Here is a 27,877-nt window from a genome sequence, read left to right on the forward strand (position 1 = left end):
ACATTTTTGCAAATACTATATTTAATATGGAAACAAAAGCCAATACACTGTTACATACATATAAATACATAAACATTTTACTGTTACCACTTGCATAGCAAAAATTCTGAATGTATATATTGATTTCAAACAAACTGTGACAAGTGAAAAAAATGTCAGAACTTTAATGCAAAACATTTTTCTCACTGTGACTATAGGAAAAACATTTTAACAGAATTTTTTTTTTCCTTCAAAACTTATGAAATACTTTAAATCCTGAACTTTGTAGGATAAAGGTCATCCACTTCTAACAATTACATGAGATAGCTAGAAGTTTCCAGTTGATCGTAAATACCCTCAAAATAACTCTTCCTTAATATTTCTAACACCAAACTCTGACTGTAAACATTTTCACTGCTCTAGTTCATATGCTTCCATCAAAAATGATTTTGGTACTAACCCTATTTTTCCATCTAGTTCTCCTATCCACCAAGAAAAATTATCATACTCCTTACTAATTATCCTAATCAGATCTCCTCGAAAAAAACTAAGTTCATTTTCTTCAGCAGTAGTACAGTCCCAAAGACCTACATACCAATCTTCAGGCACAATCTCTTCATCCATTACGTGATTTGTAATAGAACTTTCTGCATCAGTATAGAGTTCATCTTCATCATTTCCAGCAAGTCCTGACTCTCCCTCATCATACAAAGGTTCTTCTACTGGCCTGTGACATGTACTTCCTTCTCCTTCAACAACTTCATAGATGTCTTCTTCCTCACTTGAGTTCTCCTGGTGGGCCACAGATATTTGACCATCATCTAAACTACTAGCTGATGTTTGTTGTGTAGTTAGGCTTGCAGTATCAATACCACTACATGGTGGTTGTAATTTGAGAAAGTCAACTGCATCTCCACTACCAGGTGACTCTAATTTCGAAGAAATTTCACTATTATATGAGTAGAAAGTGTACTCTGTTTTTATAACAAACACTTCACAACTGTTGCTTTCTTTTCTAAACAATATAAACTGATAAATGCACATTTTTTTATTCTTCAGTGTGTTAAATTAATACAATTTTTAATACATAAATCATGTGACAACCACTGCTTGTTTAGAACAATATTTTGAGATTGTGTGGTGTTTCAAAAATAGCAATACCACCAAACATTTACAACTTTTGAGAAGAGTATCCAACAGCTCTTTTTTAGTGCAAAATATTTGTAATTTCAGATCATAACAATATGTTTAGGTTAAGGAATTAGAATTTCAAAAATAGAAATATCCTTCTAATTTAAAGGCATTGGTAAACAAAAGAATATTATTCAATTCAAGGTACTACGACCATCTTACAACAAGAAATATGCCATGAAAATGCAGTATCTTGTAACAGATGAGAATTCACAAACAAAGATTAATGGTGACAGTTACCTACTTGTTTCAGGCAATAGTTGCAATATAACAAGATCTCCATTTAAAAAAGCAAAACAAATTAAAGATAAACAAGTTGCTTCCACCACATATTTCACACAACTAGAAAATGAAAATCACGATTCTGTGGGAAGACATACTGGTTAAATTGCCAAATACAGTATCTACAGATTTCTTTGTGATTAGACTCTTGAAATGGATGATAGGAAACTGTCATCCCCATATACTAGATAGATTATAAAAAATTTTCAGAGGGAGTGGTGTGCTTTGGGCATAAGCCCTGCAATGGTAGTTGCACCAGACCAGATGTACTTAAATTACATAGTAAGGCACCAAAATGTAACATACTCAACCTTTGTGCTTATACTAGTATTAACACAGGTATTCTCCACACAAGTCATAACATCCAACAACTACAATACAATACACAAGCAACAAGTACCAGTAAAAACGAAAAATATTTAGAAGTAAGCAAACAGTTTCGAAATGATAAAAAAGAGCACATTTTAAATTGGTGAAAACAGATTTCAAAACTGCTATATAAAGTAGATATAAGGAAAATGACAAAATTAGAATGGTTTTCTGGGGAATATGGAACTGATACTTGCAGGGAATGGTTTTGCATATAGAAATTTTAGCTTGTGGAAAGTTTCAAAGTAATACCAGAAACTAATAAAACCAAGCAAGCTGCATTATGCCTGCAAGTATATTTAATCCCTGTACCAAAAATGAAAACCAGTTTTACAAAATTAATTTCTAGAATTAATTTTAAAAATTTTATTATCAATATATGTTAATAAAGTTGGAATTATGATATAAAAATTCTGAATTACAAACGAAGTTTTAATTTTAAAATGTAATACTGAAATGAATTATTGATTTTCACTACTCTGTCACATATCGCTCTAATGTCTCCTTTTTTAGATTTTTTTTCTTTTTTATGGCTTTCAGAATGTATAACTAATTAGAAATAAACCACAAATACTGATAGACTGAGCAACACAAAAGTCCTATGTTCTTTATTTGCTGAGATATAAAGTTGTCTAACCTCTACAAATCAGGTTACTCCTATTTTATCATAGCTTTTGCATGTTTTCTAACTTACTTGTTAAGTATTAAACAGACATGATTACACAAAATAAGAACATCAAAATTTCATGTACCACACCTCCTATGTTTATTTCTTTTCAGTAAAAGTGGATTTCTTGCAAGAAAATATATCTCAAGGGTAACGACAAGCAATAATGAAAAACTGTTTAACAAATTTACAGTTTAGTTAGAAAGCCAAATAACATAGTAGTTTTAAGACCTATTCTAATGCTCAATATAATTTTTGTCTTCTAAGATACAAGAGTGAAAGCTACATGAATTATGTTTTTGGACAACCAACTCGGTCACAAAAAAAATTGGCATTAACAGCAAAAGGCTAAAATGTAGATGTAACCATTAAATTTCTTCTTTTTTCACTTTTATTAAAAATATGTGAGCAATAAATAAATAAGATGTAAAGATTAGCAAGTTATTAGATTAAATAATAAACCTTAGGTTAAAAAAACTAAATTTCTAATATTGCTCAATATGCTAGCTTGAGGTATCCATATGTACGTAATGTCATGAGATGGTTTTTGCATACTGTGAGACAATAAGTACACTGTAAAGCAATTAACACTAAATGAAAAATGTTAAAAATCTGAGCTGGTATAGTTATCTGTTACAAGCAGCAGTCATTCTTGAGAGAGAGAGAAAAAATATTTTTGATTTTATTTCATAGTTTTTAATTCTTCATTTTACAAAACACTGATCATTTTACTATAGTAATTGTTAGAGTAAAGATAAAGTTTGAAGTTTCACACAAAAATATTTCATATTCCTTTAGATAGTTCTAGATGTTATTCAAATGAAATACATGCCTGGCATGACCAGGTGGGTTAAGGATTTCAACTCGTCATCTGAGGGTCTTAGTTTTGAATCCTCGTCACACCAAACACACTCACCCTTTCAGCCATGAGGGCATTATAATGTGCAATCAATTCTACTATTCATCAGTAAAAAGAAGCCCAAAAATTGGCCGTAGGTGGTGATGACTTGCTGCCTTCCCTCTAGTCTTACACTGCTAAATTAGGGACAGCTAGTGCAGATAGCCCTCTTGTAGCTTTGCACAAAATTCAAGCAAAACAAAAACAAATGAAATATATAAACTGTAAGATGAAAAGAAGTATTTTTATTCTTATCATGAAAATCAATTTTCACTCATTGATTCAGTAAAGATTTCATCAATTTATAGACAAATTTTTAGTAAAAAATATTTTATGAAGAAACTAGATTTTGTTGTGTACAATAGACTTGTAACTTTTCCTAAAAGCTTGCCAAATTTAATTACGATACATGTATTACACAAGTTACAATATTTAAAGTTTCATGGCAGTCACAAGATTAGTCAAATTGACCTATATACAAAAGGTTCATGCTTGTTTAGTTTTTTGGTCAAATTGACCTATATACAAAAAATTCATGCTTTTATTTGGGAATTATTTTGTACAAATTTATTTATCACAATAAACTTGGAAAGTTTTCAGTTTCCAAAACTACTGCTATGTAATAAACCATTCACAGAATACATCCAAACACACAAGTGTGGTATAATTATAATTCCACATTATTTTATGACATAGTATCCTACTGGTACACTTACCCAGTTTTGGTGAGACATTGTTATTTCTCTCAATAGCAGCAATCCACTGATTCATATCTTTACGAGTTAGAGCACAGAACTGCAAGTATACAAGTGTATTGACACAATAAGATCAAGACAGTTGTGTATACACGAAAGGGGAAACTTGAGAACATGTTCTTTATCATACTCAGTGCTATCAGAAAAATTATGTGAGTACCTGAGTAGTTTTCATTTACACAAGACAGTTATTATATGTCAATTATTAAGTAAAGAAAAGGAAATGCTGGAAAATCATACACACGAAATAGGATGTAAAACGAAGTATATTTGTTCTTTGAACAACTGTACAGTATGGAATATTCAATTTAAATTGTTTTCCTTTGGATAAACAATTAAAAAACTCAACATCACTGAAAAATATTTGATCAACTATTTTGGTTCACACAGAAAAATTATTACACCAGCATTTAATGCAAATATGTGCAAACACCAAGTATTTATGCATGCTAGTGTACTACCACTATGCAAGAGAAAGACAGTGTAAATTTTATTACACATACATCTATAGTTGTTGTTATTTTCTACTTAGCCTGTTATCCAGCTCCTGCATCAGCCACTTTCAACAACTATCATACAAAGAAATTTTGAATTTCTACTGTAATATGAATTTTTTTAAAAATAAGCATGAATCTTTTTTTCAGTAAACAGTAATTTGTTACCTGAAATGTCTTTTTTCCTGGACAAACTAACTCAAAACAAACATCTTTCCTACTAATGTCTTTGATAGCAGTTGGAGCTGGATTGGCATCATACCCTAAGAGAAAAATTTGGCCTTTTTGGCGTCTATCTGTAGGTCGTTCATAATAATAAAGAATCCCATCTCTAATGGCACACCATCGACGTTGGAAGGGGTTAAATAGTCCTCCGAGTCTTTCTGAAAATACAGTATAGAAATGCATAAATCAGTTTACCAAAATCATACAATCACTAAAAGATTATGTCTCTTAAAATACTATTCAGAAAGCTAATATTATAAAAATTAACTAGAAAGAGCTGTCTATATTTTCTATGATGCACTAATGAATGAATCTTTTCAATAATTTTTATTTCTCTGCTACTTAATATTTTATCTCCAAGTTAAAGATTGTAAATAGTCTGGAATAAAGTCACTAAGATATACAATATTTACAGCTGAAAATATTTTTCACACACGTACTGAAAATAAATTTATTTTAAAAAATAACTTTCATTTAAAATTGTCTTTCAGGCAATGTTTTCCTCTCCTTATCCCTCACTTACCCTTAGAAGTGATAAATGAATTTCTTTGAAAACGTTTTGAATATACCATGTACTACTTTTGGAAACCATGTTCAGCCACTGACCAGTAGAAAATAGCACATGATTTGTTGCAGTTATTAAAGTACTCACACACATCAATATTCCACAGTTGGGTAGGTTGGTTGATTTGGGGTTTTATGGCACAAAGCAGCTAGGCTATCTGTGCCAAACATCCAGTAAAAAGTTGAAATTAAAGTAAATTTAGTAAAATTCATAAAAGGAAATTATGGTGAAACAAAACAAAGTATATAAAAAACATAAATAGCATAAAACCAATGTTTACATCTGGTCAACAACGTTAAGAGAAAACTACAGCAATACAAGTTGAAAAGGACTTTCTGTAGAATAATTGTAATTATCATAACTCACCAGGAAGACTAACATGTAAGTACAAAAACCACCGTCAGACACCTGAAGTTGGTTTTTCCAGTCCTGGTTCCAAGTTATTTGATGTTACAGCCATTTTCTAATGTCAAATCGAACTAGATGGACTGTGATTCTTAAGAGGGGAATCACATTAAAAAAAAATCTAATGTATAAATTAAAAAACTTAAATGGCATTAAAAAGATTAATGGCTTTTAAAAAACTAAAAACATTTCTAAGGTGCACAGCATCACCATCACCAATAACACTGTCTAACGTTACGGATAAACCTTGGAATAAAACATATTTAAAATGATGCTGTTGTTGAGAGTCGTAACTACGGCAAGACAGTGAAATGTGGCTTATTGTGACCCGAGTATTACACAGACAACGCATTGGTGCATCAGTCCCAGATAAAAGAAAACGATGAGTTAAAAAACTGTGACCAATGTGTAGTCTAGTTAGGACAACTTACTCTTTCCCGCTGGCATGAAGCCGAGCCTTGAATACCGGACCATAGTTCATGTATGGAACAGATGGAGCAGTGATAATGCCAGAGCAGATAGATTTAGCTGCAGTGTCAGTGAGCTCATTCCCACAAATACCAACGTGGCCCGGTATCCAGAAAAACTGGATATAAGTAGATTTTAAGGAGAAATGGGCTAGTCGGTTTTGAATATCAGCAAGAATAGGGCGTGAACTAATATGAAGTGATTCCAGGGCCTGTACAGAACTAAGTGAGTCAGTATAAATAGTGCAGTTTGAGTACCACTTAGCTTCTATGTGATCCAGGGCAAGAGAAATGACATACAGTTCAGCAGTGAACACAGAAGCTCTTGTGGGGATTCTGCGTGCAATCACCAAACCATGGCAGAGACCACACAGTTACCTGATTTCGAACCATCTGTTTAAATAGAAATGGAGGGATGGTTCAAAAGATGTGCAGCAAATAACAGACAGTAGTTCAAATCAGGAATGTTTGCTCTTCTCAGATGATGTAAAAATAGGTCACATTGTGGACTGTAAGAAGCCATGGTGGGATGGGCTGACCAGTGCATACAGCAATGTTATCCAAGGACAGACTCAATTCATCCAAGTGCACCTGGATACGAAGGCTAAAAGGAGCAATGCAAGATTGTCTGTTCTGAAAAAGTATGGCCCATCAAGGAAGGAAAACACAACCCCAGGTGGGATGGTTTGGTAAGGAACGAAGTTTTGAAGCATAGAGTAAAGACAGTTGCAAACAGCAGAGGTGCAAAGAAGGTACATGAGACTTTATGTATAAACTCTGAACTGGGGAAGCGCAGAAAGCCCCAGTGCAGAACCGAAGTCCTTGATGATGAATGGGCTCCAGCATCTTTAAAGCTGAGGTTCTGGCAGAGCCATAGACCAGTTTTGATCAAATAACAGAGCACTATATCTTGAGCATAGAATACTGATCCACTCCCCAAACAGTGAAAGAAAGGACACAGAGGATGATCAGAACTCTTGTACATTTGACCCTTAGCTGCTTGATGTGTGGTATAAAGGTCAGCTTACAGTCAAATATAAGACCCAAGAACTTTGTCCCAGGGACCAAAGACAGCACAACTTCACCGATACTAAGTTAAGGATCAGGGTGAATACTCCATTGGCAGCAAATGTACATGCAAACGGTTTTAGAGAGAGAGAAGTTAAAGCTGATTGATGTGGTCCACTTCAGTAAATGATTCAGGGCAACCTGCAGCTGGCACTCAATATACCACTTGTTCGATGAGAAAGTCATCGACATAGAGCCCGTTTACAACAGTAAGAGGGAGTTGTTCACTTATGGTATTAATCTTCATACTGAAAAGTGTGACACTCAAAACACAGCCCTGAAAGACTCCAGGTTCCTGCAGAAATGAATATGAAAGTGTCGAAACCACATGAGCTTGGAATCTCCTGTCCGTTAAAAATTTTTAATAAAAATGGGCAAATGGCCACATAACCCATATATATGGAGATCTTGCAAAATTCCATACTTCCTTGTTGTATCATAAGCCTTCTCAATGTCAACGAATATTGATACAAGATGTCATTTGAGAAAGGCTTCTCTGACTGATGTTAAGTTCAATAAGGTAGTCCCTGGTGGAGTGCTGTCATTGGAACCCACACTGGGTAGGCGAGAGGAGGCTGTTTGGTTTCTTGAATCAAACAAGACAATCATTAACCATCCTCTCTCTAAGGTCTTACAGAGACAGCTTGTCAAAGCAATTGGACAGTAGTTTGAAGGAATCTTGGGATTCTTCCCAGCTTAGAGAAATGTAGGACAACAGCCTAGTGCCAGGGATCAGGAAAAACATTTTCCTGCTAGATCCAGTTAAAAACAATCAGAAGAGTAGCAAGAGAAGCAGGAGATAGATAGCGCAGCATTTCATAGTGTATATCATCAGGTCCAACCGATAAAGGGCCAGTTTGAGTTCCACCAGCGTAAAGGGATGATTATAGTCATAGAGACAATCAGCTCGAAAGGAAAGAGGTAATCACTCTACCCGAGTCTTGATGGCCAAGAAGGTGGAGAAGAGCAGAAGTACTAGATACCTGGCAAAAGCTTTCACCTAGAGTATTGACAATGCTCCAGATATCAGCTACTTCCAGGAAATCAGAGAGCAAGACCGAGAGAGGGACACAATTATATTGCCTACTGACCTTTCAAATCTTGTCTCATATGACTTTGGAACTGGTGGTAGAAGATATGCCGGTTGTGAACTTAATCTAAGATTCCTTCTGGCTTTGACATCTTACCCACCATGCACGTGCACAAGCCTGCTGGAAAGCAATGCAGTTCGAGAGTGTGGGATATCTACGTAAAGTATTCCAGGCCTGTTTATGAGCTTTCTGTGCCACATGGCAGGCAGGATTCTACCACAAATGAAAATATTGTGGAAAATGCGTCTAGGTTTTAGGAATAAATTGAGCATCTGCTTGTATAATACAGTCAATTAATGCTGCCACACAGTCATCTATGAATGGCTTATAGACAATGGCAGGATCAAGTTCTGCAAAAGCAGTGAAAGAGGGCTAGTTTGCATGTTCCAGCTTCCACCAGGACACTCAGATAAGGTGGCAGGCATTGACCACGGCCAGTCTCTCTCAAAATTATAGGAAAATGATCACTGTCTCGTGAATTATTGTCAACCCTCCAAAGAAAATGGGAGAATAAAAAAGGGGAGCAAACTGAGAAATCAATAGCAGTAAAGAAATGACTAGGTGCATGAAAATAAATAGAAGAACCAGTATTTAGAAAAGAAAGGTTGTAATCAGAGAGCATATGCTCAACAGAGCAGCCCCTCCTATCTATATCAGCACTTCCCCACAGGGGATGATGTCCATTGAAGTCCCCCAGGATTAAAAAGGGAGACGGCAATTGTTCAATGAGAGCATGAAGGTCTGATTGATTATACGTCTCTCCAGGCAGCAGGTAGAGAGAATAAACAGTGATGGTGCAACCCAAGGAAACATGGATGGCTACAGCCTCCAAGTGTGTGTCGAGTGGCAAAGACAAGGGAGGCACATGCTGATCAACCAACAGTGCCAACCCTCCATGCACTCATCCATCACACAGCCTGTCATTTCTATACAAAGAAAACTGCTGAAAGGTGACTGTATCAGCAGGTTTCAGAAATGTTTCCTGTAAGAAAAGACATACAGAATTGTTGGAAGCAATCAATGTTCTGATGTCATCCAGATTAGAACATAAACCTCAATGGTTCCATTGTATCAAGGTGGTCATTTTTATTTATGTGTAAGCAAATGGGGTAGAGAACCCTTCTGTTTACGACTACGTCTTTTTCTTCACTGTATATATTCAAAGGATGTCTATTGACCTCCATGGATCTTGCCCTGGGTCGATTGGGCAGGTCTTTGCTGTTGGAAGAGGATTCCAGTGACTGAGAACATGAACAAATGATCATTTTGGATCTTGGGGATGGGCGAAGTTGTATCCGAGGAAACACCTGTAACCAGAACCAAAAGAAGTGGATCTTTTATTTGTTGGAATGTATGTAAGGGACAGAAATGGGTGTTGAAGTTGATTGATCAACATTTTTAACCATGGAGGTCAAAAGACTTTTCATTGGTTTTGAAAACGATTCTTTTGGAGGCACAGAGAGATCCATCTGCACTCCCACTGAAGTAGTGGAATGAAGTGCAGCAGCATACATTCGAGATGAAGTGGTGGATAGCAACTTTCAAGCCTCAGGATAAGTAATGTTATGAATCATTTTCAAATACTGCACCACTTTTTCTTCCAACCATTTAGGACAAGAAAAAAAGTAAAACAGGTGAGAGCCATTGCAATTGATGCAACAAGGGTCCGTTTCACACTCATGGGCATCATGGTCCTTGCCACTGCAACGAGCACAAGTCAAAGAACTATGATATGATGTCCTTGAGTAACTGAACTGCAGATACTGGAAATACTGGAGAGGGTTTAGAATGTATGGCTGTACCCTGCAATTAAGATAACCTGCCTTGACAGTGGCAGGTGGACATGGTAATGTAAATGTCAGAAGGAGAATATTGGTCAGCATCGTAATTCCATTTTTGGGAGTGGAAATACGTCTCAATGAGAACATTATTTGAGTGGAAAAACCAGTGAGAAGCTCTGACTCGAGGATGTTCTTCAAATTCCTCTCAAAAATAACTCCTTGTGATGAATTCAAAGTAGCAATAGGTATATCCCCAATTACCTTTGAATGCAAGAGGAGTTCACTGTGTTGAGATGTGGATGTTCCCACCAATATATCACCAGAGTGAAGCTTCTTTAGTGACTCTGGAGAGCCAGCAAGTCCCTCTAGTCCCTTCTGAATGAAAAAGGGAGACATCTGCCCTAAAGATTTGTCTGAAAGAGAACGTAGGATAAAAAAATGAAGTACAACAGGTGCTACAGATGTTGTAGATTGCTGCTCAGATTCTTCAAGACGTGGTCGTTTACCCATGGATTATTTTTTCACTATTTTATTTAAGTTTTTATTTGTAGGATCCATGATAAAAAATTAATATTTCGATGGCCACTGACTCCACCCACCATGGAGCCCAATGAGGGGACACACTACAATATCAAACAAGAACACTGCAGCAATGCCAGGGTTTTGTGAGTGCTATACCCAAACACCAGCATCAAATACAATGTCCACAACACCTGTTGAGAACATCCAACACTGGTGCTTAGTTGATCTGAGCCCAAGTGAAGCAGCCGAATGAACAAAAGGGGCCATCCCAAGGCCACCCGTCTAGAAGAATTTAAGGCCAAAAAGGTGTTAGGGTTCGACCCCTCAACCACCAGGATCCTCTTCACGGCAAACGTGTGGGTGGATGTTTAGATCCCAGAAGTGGTAAATTGAGAAAACAGAACCTTCCCTGGGAGGTCCCCTCACCACGTATAGGAATCCACACCAAGGGGTCCACAGTTGGAGCCTTTTATACAGTTGTTCTTCCTGTCCTAGTTATGCAATAGAAACAACTTATTTATGTGCGAGTTGTGTCGGTTCTACTGATAGAGATCCTTCCTTATGATATTTAGTACTATTGCCTCAGATGCATGGACAATTTTTACCACTGACCTCTGCATTTGTGAATTCTCACCTGTCACAAGACACTGCACTTTGCTTGCTACAGCTGGGATATGAATTATTGCAGGTCTCTTTCTGAGCACTTCTTTATAAATATTCTTTTGTTTCAAAATACCATATTGTACAAGGAGTATCTCCATTTCAGAAATTATAAATCCCTGATAATGATCAGATCTTTATAAGAATATCTTGCTTCAAAAAGAGCCCCTTCCCAAGAGTATAAATGTATTTCTGAGACATACTATTCAATTGAAACTTTATATTAGCTGTTTCTATTAATGTGATCTGCTTATTCAAAAAATCATTGTTTTAACATAACTTTTTGGTATATATTGTTATGAACAGGCATTCAAATGTACAGTTACCTATCACAATAATAACTGAAAGGCTACAACAAAACTAAAACCAACACTGTACCTTAATACACCTTTAATGATTCACATCTTGCAATGTGATAGTATACAAAACAAAGCTTGGCTTTAAAATGCATTTCTGTATTCATGAAATAAAACAATTTGTATTTACTTTGGTCAATAATGACTGGCCTTTGAAGTCATTACCAGCTTTTCAGGTTTATACAACTTTTGCATTTTAATAAGCCTAACAGCTAATTACGTTTCTTTGATTCATCAATATGAAGTCTCAAATTGTTGAAACCTGCTAGTAGATATACATATAGAATCATTTTCAGATATTAAAATTAAATTTTGTATTCACAAATTTTAGTATATGTGTATACTAATTTTAAATATATCTATATACTAACACTTTTTTGTAATGACTAAGCTAATTTTTTGTATCTTTAGAGCAAACAGTTACTGAATCTATCAAAAATCACAGCTCTAAACAGAAAATAATATATTTGAATAGTTAGAAATTTAAGATTAAAAATTAAAAATAGGCTCCAAGATTTAATATTTCACACAAAATGTTTCAGTTTTAGTCTTGATTTTCTGAAATTCCATACATACTTGCACAACAGTCATCTGCAGCATCTCAAATAAAACTCAATCATTTATAGAATGAAATGTTTTTCTTGTTGAAGCCCCTACCTTTTCCCTTCTTCTCCAAGAAGCCACATTTTTCAGCTCTAGACAATTCAACTGCTGGTACAGCAGGTACATCTTTCTCAAGAAAATAATCAATATGTCAAGCATAAAAATCAACTATATGCTTCTTACAAGAAAACTGTATTATAAGATCAGTAAGAAATATGGATTTACAATTATTGTCAGTCTTATTTTGATGTGACATCACATAAATTATTAATTAACAAAATATAAACTTGTTTAAAAAAACAGTGGTTAGCTTATGATTGTTAATAGGTAAGGCAATTTCATTTAATAAAATAAGGACCCTCTCTAAAACAAAAAGTACGTAAATAAATCAAAATATTGTCCTTTTATGTATCCACTAGAAAGGTTCCTTTTCAAAGCTTTTAGCAACTTAGTTTAGCTTTCAGTCATACATATAGTGTTATATCAAATGCTATGATTTCCTAAGATTGTTTTTTTAATGCAGGTGGTAAACAAGAATTCATGTTATTATATATGAGGGTAAGAGCTCTTTCAATAAGAGTAGTATTAACTACAAGCTATTTGTAACAGTGAGTAATATCTGGGAAAAAAAAATTCAGAATAAAATTCACATTCCACAATCATTACACAGATTTAGACTGCTTAGAATACATATTTTATATGCCCTTTTAGCTAAAGTTATAAGTATGATAAACATTCTTGTGCACGTGTTATAATCGTAGTTGTTGTACAAATGGAGTTCCACTTCTTATACAGGGTGTTCGGAAAGTCACTGTGCACTTGTAAATTTATTAACAGATATGTTTAAATATAGAATACAGGAGGTAAATATAAACGACAATTATAAACAATGTTGAAAGTAACCCCCGTTGACATCAATACAGGCTTGGAACCTTCTTATTTTGTTTCTAAACACTGCTATCAGTTGCTGGCTTGAGATAGACTGAATGAATGCTGACTACAAATCTGCACAGTGAGTTTCTGAATATCCTGTAGTATCTAAAGCTTTAAAGCTGAATAGCATACATCTACCTAAAAATTTTGTTAGTTTTGTTATAATAAAGAATAGAGTGAAACAAAAATTATCAGTTTTGATGGCAATGTCTGTACATCTTTCTCTCAGATATATATATAAATAAAATATAAAGATATTTGCGAGTTTCCTAAATGATAAAAACTGTATTTCCAGTATTAAATCTGAAATTTTGCCTTCGTTTAAACAGTTTTTATTATTATTTTTCAGGTAGGGCTTGATAATTAATCAGAAGAAAGACAGGAAAACTGTATTTACCAATGAATGCAATATTTCTATTGATGAATTTCACATCATTGACGTCTACAAAAAACAAGTGACATTGCTAGTGTTATCCCCGAAGCATTACTGGAAATTACATTACATTAACAAAATACAGCAGAAAGTACAATAAATCTAGAAAGTCTTGCATATGAAAACATTTCTAAAAATAATGTCAACCATTATATGCAATTTTCAGGTATTCTATTGTGAAAATGCATGACTGCTTCAACACATTTTTCACATGCAACAAGATTTTATCTTGAATTTGATCATTTACTGAGTGGCTGTTTTGATAATCACTTCATGTTTGATTCCTGTTCCATAAACCTGTGTGAGACTGTGACTGGCTGATGACAAGTGAATGTTTTGACAGAAGTACAGAGTGAAAGAGTTCTTAAAATGGATTCTGGACAAACAAAGAGACAAATACAGATAATTTTTAGATATCCAGGTCTCTCATTAGAAAGTTGTGGACATATTATCAGATGTCTGGTATGTAAACAGCATCAGCCATGTTACAGTAGATCAACTAACCATTTCACAAGAGCCTGCTAAACATGACTGTTAAGAATTACCAAATCATCACCTACAATCATACAGCCTTCATAAAGTGGCAGTTTCACTAGAGTGACACTGGGGGTACAGCAGACCTACCCTACTTGGAGAGTCACTCCCTACAGCCCCTCATCTAAAATATCAAGATTCATTCTTTTATGATTTTTAAAATGTTCATGTATTGTGACTCTCAGTGAACATGAAGTGTTTATTTTTCTACAGACTAGACAGTCACACTACATAACTTAGACCAAAAGAAGATTCTTTAATCAGGTGAAAGAAGAGAGTGAGTTTAATAGTACTTTGAAAACTGCCATAAAACTCTGCAAAAAAAAAAAAAAAAAGAACTTGAGGTGATTAAAAAGAGAATAAATTTATATTTCTTACAAGCAAAAAAAACTATTTATTTTGTATTTAATAATCCTTCCCCAACCCCTTATACTGCCCCCAGCCCAAAATTCTTAGAATAGCTTCTCATCTTCACAGTAGCAACTCAGGTAAACATTGGTAGAGTGACTTACAGTTAAAAAAAAAAAGACATAATTCAGTCTTGTCATTGACTGCTCAGTTTGCTTAGGCTGTCAAAGATTGACAGAACTGGCAGCAAAAGGTTTATGTATGTCAAGAATGCAGGAAGTGTTGATGAATAATAGAGGTTTGTACATAGACAGCCAGCATTGTGTAATATCACTGAATAAAATTATTTTGATAGCAGTTTAATAAAGAATTGGAGGCATTAGCATGAAGGAACACAGAGTTATTCTGTGCTCTAAAGAAAAAGGTTTACTATTCAGTGATACATAACTAGGGTTTACCTTGGGACAGTATTATGCACAGTACCTTACTACTAAGATTGTCTTGAAGAAGAAACCATAAACCAACCAACTTGAACTTCTGTCTTATTTCTCACAGATCACCTTTTGAGCTTTCATGAATACAGTGTTCAACAAAATCTCAACCACACATTATTCACTGACATCTCAGCCCATCAAAAAATTTGGCAGTGTCTGAAGATGTGGTGAAAGTGAAAATAAGGGAGAATGAATTAAAATTCAACAAAATGAGAAACTGTACTTTAGGAGAAATGTTTTTGCACCCTCTGAATTCAATACTGAACAGTTTTATAAAAGTCTGACATATTGAGCTTAATGTAACAACAAATCTGAGAAAAATAAAATTACTAGTTCTAAAACTGAAAGAACATAGCTGGTAATAAATTGTGTAATTATAGTTCTTTTTTACCTTACATATACATCTAGTATATGTAAGTCTACAGCATATAACAAAACTATCAAGAATAATATTTACTATAAAAATGCACAGTAAAAAACCAGTTCCTATTTATAATAGTGCTGCTCTATACCTTTCTATGAGGATTGTCACAGTTAAATATTTCATCTAATAGAACAAATCTAGTAAAAAGTTAAAAACAAAACCACTGAGTAATGTATTTGTGATCCAACTACCAACCTTCCTGTAACAAATCCTCTACCTCCCCAGAAGCTTTCTTTTCCATTGACACTTGTTCACATGAAGTGGTTGAACGGTCAGCCTCACAATGCTCATACTTCTCTTGACAATCTTGAGAATAGATGTATTCTGTTAAATATTAAACTTAATTGATGACACAATTCATATTCACTGTTGTTCACCTATTATACTCTACCCATTTGTAGATAGAAAACTTGCATTTATTCTTATAGAACATGTATTTATATACAAGCAAAGGACTCTACAAAGTCCTTGAACAGAAGTACTACAGAGACTGAAATTAAAAAACAAAACAAAAAAAAAACATTCTGGTATATAAATATACTTCTCACTTTCCAATAGCATTTTCTAAAATGTTTGGTAATAAAACTGGTTGAGTGTTTTACATCTGTGAGCCTAGAAAAATGTTCTAAAACCTGGACTAGAAAAAGCTATTAAAAGTAGCATCATACTTTTGAATAAAATCTTTGTACTTTAAATATCTGTTGAAATATAAACAAAACAATTTTTTTAAAGTACCACAGATGTGATTAACTACAAAAAACATTATTTTAATAAGACAAAAATTCTGAAAATATCTTGCAACATATTTTTAAAAATGACAGCTCACACTGTTTACACTCACTAATATAAAAAAACAAGAAGAAATCCTCAAGCTTTGACAGTCAAATTTCTTTGGGCAGGATTAGAATAAATCAATCTATGAAATTTTTTTTCCCCTTTTCATTAACCATATTTTCGCATGCCAGCAATACCAAGTGTGGGACACACATATACACTATACCCAATTACATTCTATTACTCATCAGCATCTCTACCATCTTACCCTCAAATTGAAATTCTTTTAGGCAGGATTACAGTAAATTTACCTATGAAACCTTGGACATGGTCTAATACATCAATCAAAATAGTTTGACCTCCTGAATTCAAAACTGTAATTAAATCTCAAATCAGTCAAGTGATGACAAACCTATGAGCCAAAAGTGTGTACTTGGAAAAAACAAAACACAATTCAGAGCTGTTCTATGAGCCATTATGCTGCAGCTAAAAATCACAATTGCCTACAAGTGATGCTATTTTAAAATTATAAATCTTTTATGTTGTAGTAATCCATGGGGTTGATCCACATAGAAATTTAAGTTTTTTAAACCTTTAAACAAAACAGTTTACTTTTTAAGTGTTTCTTTCTTCTTTACAACTTTTTCACTTTGAACAAGATAGTAAAAATCTGCTCAACATTAGTGTATTAATTAACAAAATGAAATGTTCAACTGGTCACTGACAGTGAATGTTATATATACTTTTCAAACCTTTAAATAAAAAGCATTTCTTTCTTTCAATTTTACAAAAAAGCAGATCCTTTCACAGTATGAAGTTAAATCTACCAAAAACTAACTGTAAAATGTTTAACCTAATACATTCAAATATATTTGTTAATACATAAAATACCAGTAACTGTTAACAATAGACCTAGTCATAATCAGCTGCAACACCATTATACTACCCACAATTAGAAAGTTGTAATCAAATGTAAAGTGGATCACAGGCTGTCCCAAAACAAGATATTAATCTCAGGTAAACAATGAGATTCACTGCTCTACATGGTGATTTACCATTGTTAATCAACTCAATTTTAGAGTTAAAGCTGTACTTTGACTAAGAAATCTACAAGCACAGAATTCCCTAAAGCCTGTAGTCTGAACTTTTATAAAAGTTCTAAATTATAGATTCAAATCACACAGTTCTATTTCACAACAGGTTTTATAGTGATTATTTTAATGCAGATGGGCCAATATTCCCCATCCCCAATTCTAGTAGCTTTGGTGGTACAGTAAAGTCATGACAACAAAGATCACTGGTCTAGCACTCTTTGTCAAAGAGATGCAATGTCCCTTCACACTTTCTTTTTTAAGGGAGACCATGTCCTGGTATTATTTCTTTAAGAGGTAAAACATCTGCAATACTGATTATTGTTAGGAATTATTGATAAAAATTGATTGTTCTCATTTAACTAAAATCATGTGTAGACATGCCAATTTGAGATTAGGTTGTTTTTTTTTTTACCCAAATTAGCTTTTGCCATTTTTCAAAATTCAAAGATCAGAAAGTTGAACTGCAGCAACAAATAAAAATCAACAGATTATTTATATGCTTCTTACACACAGTAAGTTTTTGCAGAATTAAATTTGTATTTTTAAAGTTATAGAAACTGAAAAACATGCAAACTTCAAGTACTAAAAATACTTGCTTCAAATTTATGAAACTAAAAAACTGAAGAATTAAAGCCACTTAGGATTTGGAAAAAGGAAGGCTATAAATATTTATAACATCATATCCTCTGCACATGTAAAACATTCAAGACTTTTATAACTGCGTGAATATATAAAAACTGGATACAAGATGCAACTCAAAACTAATTATATCTTCTAAAACAACTTGCAGAATATGAAATTTCTTCCTTTTGTCACAACTATCAGTCTGTTCACAGTGTATTTATTTCTGATATCTTTGTCACTTTTTCATTTTCTCGTGTCATAACCTTTTGCCATGGTAATCAGATCCTGACACACTGACCTGTAGTGTAACACTGAAAATGACACTCACCTGACCCATTTATGGTAATTATTAAGATAAACTATTATAATATTATAAAATACATTGTCATCTTTGTGTAGGTTTTATAAACTGTTCCCATTGTATCAACAATTCAAAGTTGTTTTTTGTCACAAAAACAAACAAGTCTTTTTCTTCATTTGTTTTAACTGTCCATATCTTCAATAAACCTCAATTAATTGTCAAAATAACACAGACCTCACCCCACCACTAATATTTTCTGTCAAATTTCCACTGATCTCAAAAATGACAGTGGCAAACATAAAATGGTCATAAAGATTCTCATTACTGATACTTACAAGTATCTTCTCTGTGTGCAGGGTCATTAATAGTTATGGTTGTTCTATCCCGAAACAATACATGTGCCAAAATATCTACTATACTCTAATAAATCAAAAATTTCACTGCAGAAGTGTGTGTGTATATATACACACACACTCCATCCAAGTTTAAGTATAACTGCATCTAATCTTATGAAAAATAATTCATTTTATAATAAAATATATTACTTGTTCATCATCTTAATTTATTCATTCCAGCCACATAAGAAATAATGGAACTTTCAGTAAGCTTTATCATTACCTAGGTAAATAAGTATACAATAATTATAATATACTGAGTATACTAGTGACCACATGATGTTTTTAAAATATTTATGTTTATTTACAAAGTCTAAGTGTAATTAACATACAGCTACATCAATATGTACATAAAACATTATTTTTAACTTTGCTTAGTGCAAACTGGAATTTATTATGAGACAATTCTATAAACGTAAGTAAAATCACAACCTCCATCTCCAATTTAATTAAATCAGTGAATCTGAAGGATATTGATTGCCCCTGACAAAGTTGTATTAGTGAAATACTAAGATAATAAAAGTATATTCTAGAGGTGTTGGTCATGATTTTATTTATGTTTACAGAAATGTATATAAAACATTAATATTCAAATATTTTCCATCTTTTTATATACACAATGAGCTTTATTTCTGATTTATGATAAGTTAAAATAAATTTTTCAAAGTTATCCTTTACATGACTTCATGCATGTGTGATAACTTAATATCAACTATTACAAGAATTACAAAATTTGTCAAAGAACAATTTAATGCACTTTTCACTGTTACTTACCTTTTGTATCTATACAAATATTTCTATAATCATAATAAACAGCATGAATTGACTTAAAGAAACTCGCCATATATTTGTTATCCCTATACCTGTATTGGAAACAGAGTCAACAGGTGACATGGCTGATCCTGACATCTGCATGTCAACGTAAGGAGGTGAGGAAGAAGCCGGCCTCACAGATTGTCTTGGTTGCTTGGATTCAGAGCGACTTCCTATACTTGACACTGAACACTTGCGAATGGGACTGTTGGAAGTAGACACTGTGCTGTCTTGGAGTGGGGACAACTGCAGCTGGGGATATTCTTGTTGAAGATGGTGAAGTTTGATAAGAATCCTTTCTTTGTGTGCAAGAGCTTGTGTTGACAGTAGCTCTGCATTAAGTGTGGTGAGAAGAAATACCTGGACATCTGTAACAGTAATGAAGTCTAGTTTAATTCAGGTGTTACATTCTTTCATCAACATAGGTGGTTAAATTACGAGGAATACAGTGGTACCTCGGTTCTTGAACTTAATCCGTTCCAGAAGGCTGTTCGAAAACCGAATCAATTTTTCCCATAAGAAATACTGTAAATTAAATTAATCAGTTACAGACCTCCAAAAATTATGCATTATGAAGCATTTTAAGTAAAAATATTGCTTATTTATACCTGTATAATAATACTTACATGCATAAAGTCAACCACAAAAACTATAAACACAATAAAAAAACAATAAATGAAAATTTAACTGCACTTTACCTGTGCTGAAGAGAGCTGATGGTGCAAGTGAAAAGTGGTGAGGAACGTGGAGAGTAGAAGGGTTATTGTTTGGAAGGGGAAGTCACCTTCCATAAAAATGTCAGATAACTCTCCTTCTGAGGTTCTTTCTCTTTTCTGTCTCTTTGCACTACTACAACCTGCTTGAGACACACTGGACCTATTTCTCACTAAAAACTTGTCTAATGAGATTTGTTTCCACCTGCATTTTAAAATGTTTCTGAAATAAGACATGGCATTGTCATTGAAAAGGTTTATGCTGTGGTTTGCTACAGCTTTGTCAGGGTGTAATTTTTCCACAAATCTTTGTAACTCTCTCCATTTTCCACACATTTCCTTGATTAGTGAACTTGGAACATCCTCCCTTCCCTCCTCCTCATCTGAAGACACTTCCTCAGTTGCTTTCTGTTGCTGCTCCTTCTGTAGGTCTTGGAGTTCTTCCATGGTGAGCTCAGTGTTGTGGTCTTCCACCAACTCCTCCACATCATCACCACTCACATTCAAGTCCATACACTTGCCTAGTGAGACGATACCCTCGACAACAGGATCAGCCTCAAAACCTTCAAAGTCTCTATCTGCTACTGAGTCTGGCTACAATTTCTTCCAGGCTGAGTTCATGGTTTTCAAAGACACTTCCCTCCAGACTTTGTCTATGATCCTCAAGCAATGGAGGATATTAAAGTGATTTTTCCAGTACTCTCTGAGGGTTAACTCTGTGTCAGAGTTCACTTCAAAGCACCTTTGAAACAGTGCTTTGGTGTAGAGTTTCTTAAAGTTTGATATGACCTGTTGGTCCATGGGCTGAATGAGAGGAGATGTGTAAGGGGGGCAAGAGCTTCACTGTAATGAAACTGTACTCCTCCACCAACCCGTCCTCCAAGCCTGGTGGGTGAGCAGGTGCAATGTCCATCACAAAAGGGGCCTTGAGTGGCAACTGTTTTTCCATAAGGTAATTCTCTACACTTGGGGCAAACGCTTTATGGACCTACGCCATAAAAAATTGCCTGGTTACCCATGCTTTACTATTAGCTCTCCACAGGACATTTAGTTTACTTTTCAGGAGATTATTTTTCTTAAAAACCCTCGAGTTCTCAGAATGGTACACAAGCACAGGCTTAAGTTTTAAGTCCTCACTTGCATTACTACATAACAATAGAGTTAGTTTGTCCTTCATTGGCTTGTGTCCTAGCAGTGACTTCTCCTCCTTGTTGATGTAGGTCTTCTTTGGCATTTTCTTTCAATAGAGGCCTGTCTCATCACAGTTGAACACTTGTTGGGGAATAAAACCCTCAACTTCTACATAATCCTTAAATTCTCTAACAAATTTATCCCCACATTTTTGTTAGAACTGGCACCCTCCCCATGTCTCACCGCACTATGTATGCCATTTGTCTTCCTAAATTTTTCAAACCACCCCTACTAGACTTAAAGGCATCACTTGTATCAGCATTCATTCCAGGGGTGTTTTTCAGAAGGTCACCATGCAACTGCTTTGCTTTCTCACAAATGATAGTCTCAGAAATGCTGTCACCAGCTGTTTTTTGTTTACCCAAATCAACAACAGTTTTTCTACCTCTTCCATTGTTTGTGATCTTTGTTTTGTAAGCACTGTCACTCCTTTTGCAACATCAGCTCCTTTGATGACCTCTATTTTTCAGTATGGTACAAACTGTAGACTTCACTATACCAAACTGTGTAGCAAGGTCAGACACGCAAACACCACTCTCATACTTTGCTACGAGATCTTTTTTTCACCTCTGTTGTGGCTCTAACAACTTTTCTTTTTGGTTTGCTGCTTTCATTATCCTTCTTTGACCCCATGGTGGCTTATTTAATCAGAATATTTAGAAAACAAAAAAAGAAAAATGAGAACTTTCACAGGAGATTTTAGCGAAGGTGTGGACTAAGCGACAAGTGCTGGTAAAATGTTTTGTGCAGGCTTGACGTGGGCCAAAAATGGTCGAAGGGTCGTTTGGGTCATCAGTCAGGGTATTTCGGGGGTTCAGGCCATGACAGCTTGGTTCAGGAACCAAGTTTATGTTCAACAACCAAGACATTTTTTTCTCAAACAATAAGTTCAAAAAACGAATTGTTCGAGAAGGGAGTCGTTCGAGAACCAAGGTACCACTATACTAAGAATTTAATACATGTAAAAAATGTCCTATTCACGTCACAAAGGTTACATGTTTTCAATTAGCATTTTTACCTAATATTTTTTACCTTATATTTATTATGAACTGTAATATTCATACTTCTAAGTATACAACTCTCTAAAACATTTATATTTTTTGAAACTTTTAATACTTTATATATAAACTAGCACAGAAGATAACTAGTTCAGGAAAATTTTAATTTATACAGATTTATAGTAAAAATAAAAATTACATTAACTGTTCTTAAATTTTAATAACAATTTCATTAGCAATCTTAATGTACTCCATAAACCTGGGTTTTAAAAACTTTATTAATAAAGTCTCTTTGATGGAAAATTTCTTTCTCATTACATCTACCAAAATTCTATACAAAATACTCTTTAGTTCTGTATTATAGTCGTACATGGCATGTTCTTCTATACTGTGCTTCTTATCATTCAGCTAAGTTACATTTTCTTGCACTTTTTAAGTTAGAATCCATATAGTAGCATTGCAAGCAGAAAGAGTAAATTAATAAACAACATTAAATTTTTTTTTGCTAAAATCATACCTTGGAAACATCTCTCAGGGTTGTTTCAGTGAAGAATTTAAAAAAAAAATTATGTAACTGTTTTCTTACTTATAAACTACAAAACTCAATCAAAAATTTAAGAGAAATTACAATCATCATAGCATAAAAAACATTAACAAGAGCAAATGAAATATCACAAACACAAAAGATGCATCTGGTAGAAAGGCAGCAAAAATGAAAAGCAAAAAAATAAGTGACTGTGTGGCTCATGTTTCTGACACATTAAAAAAAATAAAATTTTTAATTCAGCAAGTACCAAACTTCTTAAACACATACATACAACTAAAATAATAGCATATGAATTTTTTGTTCTATGAACAAAAACATAGAAAGGTATACTCTAAGAAGGTTGAAACACTGTTCTCTACTTTGTTTTAATAAAAGTCTTAATACCCATACCAACCGTCTTAAGATACAAAGGTACACTCTCTTCTTTTTTGAATGTTACTTTCATTGACAATATTGGTTAGAATATACATTCCACCTTTCTTTATTATAAATATTACATTGCATTATTAGCTTAGTACAATGGTTTATGTCTCAACTAAATCTCACAAGATGGTCAAATCCTGTGCAATATTATTGGAATTATGTCCAAAATTATATCTAACAGCAAGGATATCCAAACAACGAAATATTGCACTTTAATCTATATAAGTAAGAATATAAGAACAATACATTGTATAACCTTTACTAACTATCTTGTTGATTTTCAGTTCTTAAATGCTACTTGATTCATTCAGAAGTTGATATTAATTCATATCTAGCATGCACTTCCACAATTCTTACGATAAAACAAACAGCCTAAAGTTTCACACTATGAAAAGTATTTTGCCCATTTATTAAGACATCTTATTACTTCTAAACATTTTAATAATTTTTAAGAAAAAATTCAAGTAAAACACTATACAAGAAAACTACCATTATTTAACAAGTTGCATTTAATTGAACTAATCTTCTTACATCACACTGAAATAAATCAGATTTGCTTGTAGCTTATATACAAAATAACAGTTGTAACAGAACAACAAATTTAGTTTTATCTGGGGTTTTTAGATCCACTGAGAAATATACAGGTATGCTATCCTATTATTATATGGGTCTTTGATTACACCACACTTGGAGTACTGTGTTCAGTCTTGGGCTCCTTACCTTAGAAAGAACATTCAATTCTTAGAAATAGTCCAAAATAGGAATAGTAGGATGATACTTGGGATAGGAAAGTTGTCAAATAAGGATAAATTATGATTTTTAAATTTCATCAATCAATGATAATGCTCTTCTAAAGAGTAAAATTCATTAATAAAATTTAACAAAATAAATGTAGCTAAAAATGCTTTCTATACTCTTATGAAGATAATATTTACACCTTTGGACATACCATAGATAACATCACAGTAAGACCTTGTTTATTACCACCCTTGAGATTTTCTTTGTAAAAAAAAAATCATGATTCTCTGAACACTACTTTTTCATACCGATGGTAGTAATGTACTAAATTTTTATTCAATAAAATAATGCAACAAAGAACATAGAATAATAATATTACAATAAGCAGACAATGTTCCATAATTATCACAATTTTCTGGCATTTCTAGTGGCACAATATGAACTACTAAAATGTCACCATCTAAACAGTAAAGTTCCTGAGGGAAAAAACACTTTCTTAGAAAGCAATCTACAAATCTCTGTACAAAAAACAACATAATATGATATGTCATTTGATGGATGAAAAACTTGCTTGTTTATTGTTATAACTAAAACAGTCATAAAATGTAAGAGAAGTATATGTATTGAAAATCCTGAGAGAAAGCATGTGACAAATGGACATGGCAGGAGGGGGCAGATTTTCTATTTGATGGCTCTTAACTAAACAAGAATGACAGTTACTCAAAATTTACTTTTGCCAGCAATGACAATATTATAGTGAGTACTTTACACTAAATTGACCAGTATTTAAATAAAGCACTTGTATATCATTCACAGGTATAAAACAATACCTTCAGTTACATATCTCCATGTATGTAATGTTAAAATGACCCTGTTTAGAGCTCTGTTCCCAGGAATTCTTCCTCAGTGCCAAATGAGGTACTGTATTTGTCTCCTGCAGTTCATCCTCAATAGGTCATTTTGTTTTGGTAAAGATTTATACAAATAAATCAAGAGTGTACTTGTGTGTTTGAAACCATATGGCACCCACTTTTACTATAATTTTAATACATAAACTGGAATCTTAAGCTATTTAAAAAACATCTATAAAACCAGATTTTTATGTTTCACACACTGATAATGTTTATATTCTTTGGCAGCATTCAATAGAAGAACCTAATATTTTCTATACACACTAAATTCCAGTTTTCATTCAAAACTTCACACACACATGAAACCAACTTTCTAGATGTTCTGATTACTATAGAGAATAATGGAGGCTTTTTTTTTATTCATGAACTGTATCTGAAAAAATATGCATAATGATATATCTTTTAACTTTTCTTCCTTCCTTTCTACTTCTTTAAAGTAATCAATGGTTTATTCTCAAATTATACATGTCCAATGCTTCTCACACCACTCAACAAGTCAATAAAGTAATAACAAAATTAACACTTTCCTTCCTATTAATAATTATCCTCAAAAATGTACTAAAAAACACTGAAGATAGCATCTCAAATTTTAAAGTGAAAGACTACAAAGAGAGATAGCAAGTAATCAATACTATCCACTGCCAATGAACTCTTGGGCTTCTCTTGTCACACCAAACAGTGCTATTTAACTATCACCCTAATAATGCAACCATGGTTCCAAAGTGTGCAGCCATGTTTTGTTTTTGGCTATAGCATGATGTGAAAACAAAACTTCAGCTCCAGTCAAACATGATAACTAGTTAACCATGTTTGATTCACAAATTTTGAGGTTTAACTGTGAGATACATAGCACTATATTTTCAGATATACTTTATTACTTTGCTTAGAATGTTAAATCAATTTGACAAAATTTCCTTTACACATTCATCTTATGTTGTTAGTTGGGAAGGTGATGGAATTCTTTACACAAGTTTTATATACAACCTACATTTGTTTTTGAAAAGTTGGCATTTAATAAAATGTAATCAACAGTTTTAGTAAAACTTACTAAAATATCTTATTTTACCAATTTGTTAGGAATTTCTAACAAAGTAAGCCAAGTGATATTAGGTAATTTGATATTTGTAAACCTTTGAAAAAGCATATAAAAGTTTAAGTTTGATACTTACAATACTGAAGTAAAAATTATGAAGTTGGAAGATGGCTATGTGGTAGGTAACTAAATCATTATGATCAAATTATGAAATATTTATCAGGTTTCATTTTTATCCTGTATTACAATGTCTACTTTCATTTATTTAATGAGCTAATAACAAAACTAATTCTTAGTGTTGTTTGATAATTTATTGAACAGAAAAGTTTAAGATGAACTATCATGTTAACTAAATAGTAATTTTAAAAAATGTTTACAAAAGCAGACAAACTAATAACAATTCAAGGAATGTATACATAGATCCAAAATTTTTTTAAATTATAGAAAAACAAATCTTTCAAGTTTGCTCGTGAAAATGAAATCCTCCTAATGTTCCTTTATATTCTGAAAGGTTTACATTTTTTAAATGTTATTAAATTATATTAGTGTTAAACTGAAAGAAATACATTTTACATTATGCATTGAAGTCTTTGGCTTTGGTGAGGCTGAATATTTGACTAATGAAGTGGTTTACACAAGACTCAGCTGTTAAATGCAGTTCTGATACTATCAAGTTACTAAACAGAAATGCCCGAGTGGAAATATAATTCAGTTTTTGATTACGATTTAAGAACTCAACTCCTTACCTGCAAAAAAGTAAACTGTAAAGACTTAAACTGGATAAATGTCTTCTTTGTTAAGTATGCTTACATTTCATTCTAGTAAATCAATTTAGTATATAAGATCAAGAAATGCATGTGGTACTTTTCAAAAATATTTGCTTTTTCTTAAAAAAAGTATAAAAACATAATAAACAAGGGCCTCAAGTGGAAATAATTGTGATGTTTAAGATTGCTAGATATTTAGAATCCAGAAATTTAAAATATATTTTCATAAAAAAGCAACAAAAACAAACTATATGAAGTGAAACTGCAGGGTACAATTTTAAAATAACTCGAGTACGACTCCATTTACAGCGAAGTTACTTTTTTAATTAAGCGGTAGATGTACAGAATAGTTATTTTCTGCCTTTTAATCTCCTGTACGATAGAAATTAGATGATACAAAAGTTACTTTCAAGGCATTTAAAGCTGAATGAGTACGTTGAAGACCACGGTTGGATACAAGAAATTTAGTTTACGATAGTAATCAAGTAACATAAAGCATTTGTACTACTATTGGTTAGTGCAGTAACTGTTAAGAAAATGTAAAACATGCAACTTCATATTCGCTGCACATTGCAACATTGCAAGTGTAATTACCCAAATAGTTCAGTAACACATAACACTAGTATTAATAATGGTAATAAAAGTATTTGTGTTACCCCTTACACAACAGTTATGTGGCGCTCATTCAATTTCAGTTAAAATTAAACTTAAATATTCTTACCTTCTAAAACCTCGCGAACAGTTTCATGAAATTTCGACATTGTATATTCTTATCTAAAAAGGCTCGCTTAATAAAAGTAGATTTAAATCCCGATTTCTAAAAATGTCCATATGTTTCATGTACTTCTTAAATATACTTCATTGGTAATAATATATATATTTTTACTATAGTAGTCATAACTCTTCCAGTACAAACGCAAAGACCTCACATTCAGAACACCCAATGAGTAGCTCGAAATCATACACCTCGTTACGTGAACCGGATATGTATTGATGTTCCTAATAGAACTT

At 33.2% G+C, this 27,877-nt stretch overlaps 1 protein-coding gene across 4 annotated transcripts; it reads right to left on the reverse strand.

Annotated features, from left to right (window-relative positions):
* Positions 1–3: 3 nt before the first annotated feature.
* On the reverse strand, positions 4–27,842 carry LOC143222279 (src kinase-associated phosphoprotein 2-B-like). 4 transcript variants are annotated; one of them, XM_076448574.1, is made up of 7 exons: positions 27,588–27,842; positions 19,596–19,913; positions 15,740–15,868; positions 12,433–12,504; positions 4,804–5,018; positions 4,103–4,181; positions 4–908 (listed from the first exon to the last, which is right to left on the reverse strand). In XM_076448574.1, exons 1-7 carry the CDS (start codon positions 27,625–27,627, stop codon positions 391–393), a joined length of 1,371 nt encoding a protein of 456 aa, XP_076304689.1. In that variant the 5' UTR covers positions 27,628–27,842; the 3' UTR covers positions 4–390. The 4 variants fall into 4 exon arrangements, with proteins under 4 accessions (XP_076304689.1, XP_076304690.1, XP_076304692.1 ...); XM_076448575.1 differs by having other exon boundaries at positions 15,740–15,850; positions 27,588–27,841; XM_076448577.1 differs by lacking the exon at positions 12,433–12,504 and having other exon boundaries at positions 15,740–15,850.
* Between the last annotated feature and the right edge of the window lie 35 nt (positions 27,843–27,877).

This window comes from Tachypleus tridentatus, chromosome 8, assembly GCF_004210375.1.
Source record: "Tachypleus tridentatus isolate NWPU-2018 chromosome 8, ASM421037v1, whole genome shotgun sequence".
NCBI lineage: Eukaryota > Metazoa > Arthropoda > Merostomata > Xiphosura > Limulidae > Tachypleus > Tachypleus tridentatus.

What these genes read in the sequence shown, in the direction of transcription:
- LOC143222279 (XM_076448574.1), bottom strand. Translation starts at nt 27,627, where the DNA reads ATGTCGAAATTTCATGAAACTGTTCGCGAGGTTTTAGAAG. An exon ending in TGACTCTGTTTCCAATACAG is followed by an intron (nt 15,869 to 19,595) that starts GTATAGGGATAA and finishes AATATTTAACAG; the next exon opens with AATACATCTATTCTCAAGAT. An exon ending in CAATGTCTCACCAAAACTGG is followed by an intron (nt 909 to 4,102) that starts GTAAGTGTACCA and finishes CTTCGAAATTAG; the next exon opens with AGTCACCTGGTAGTGGAGAT.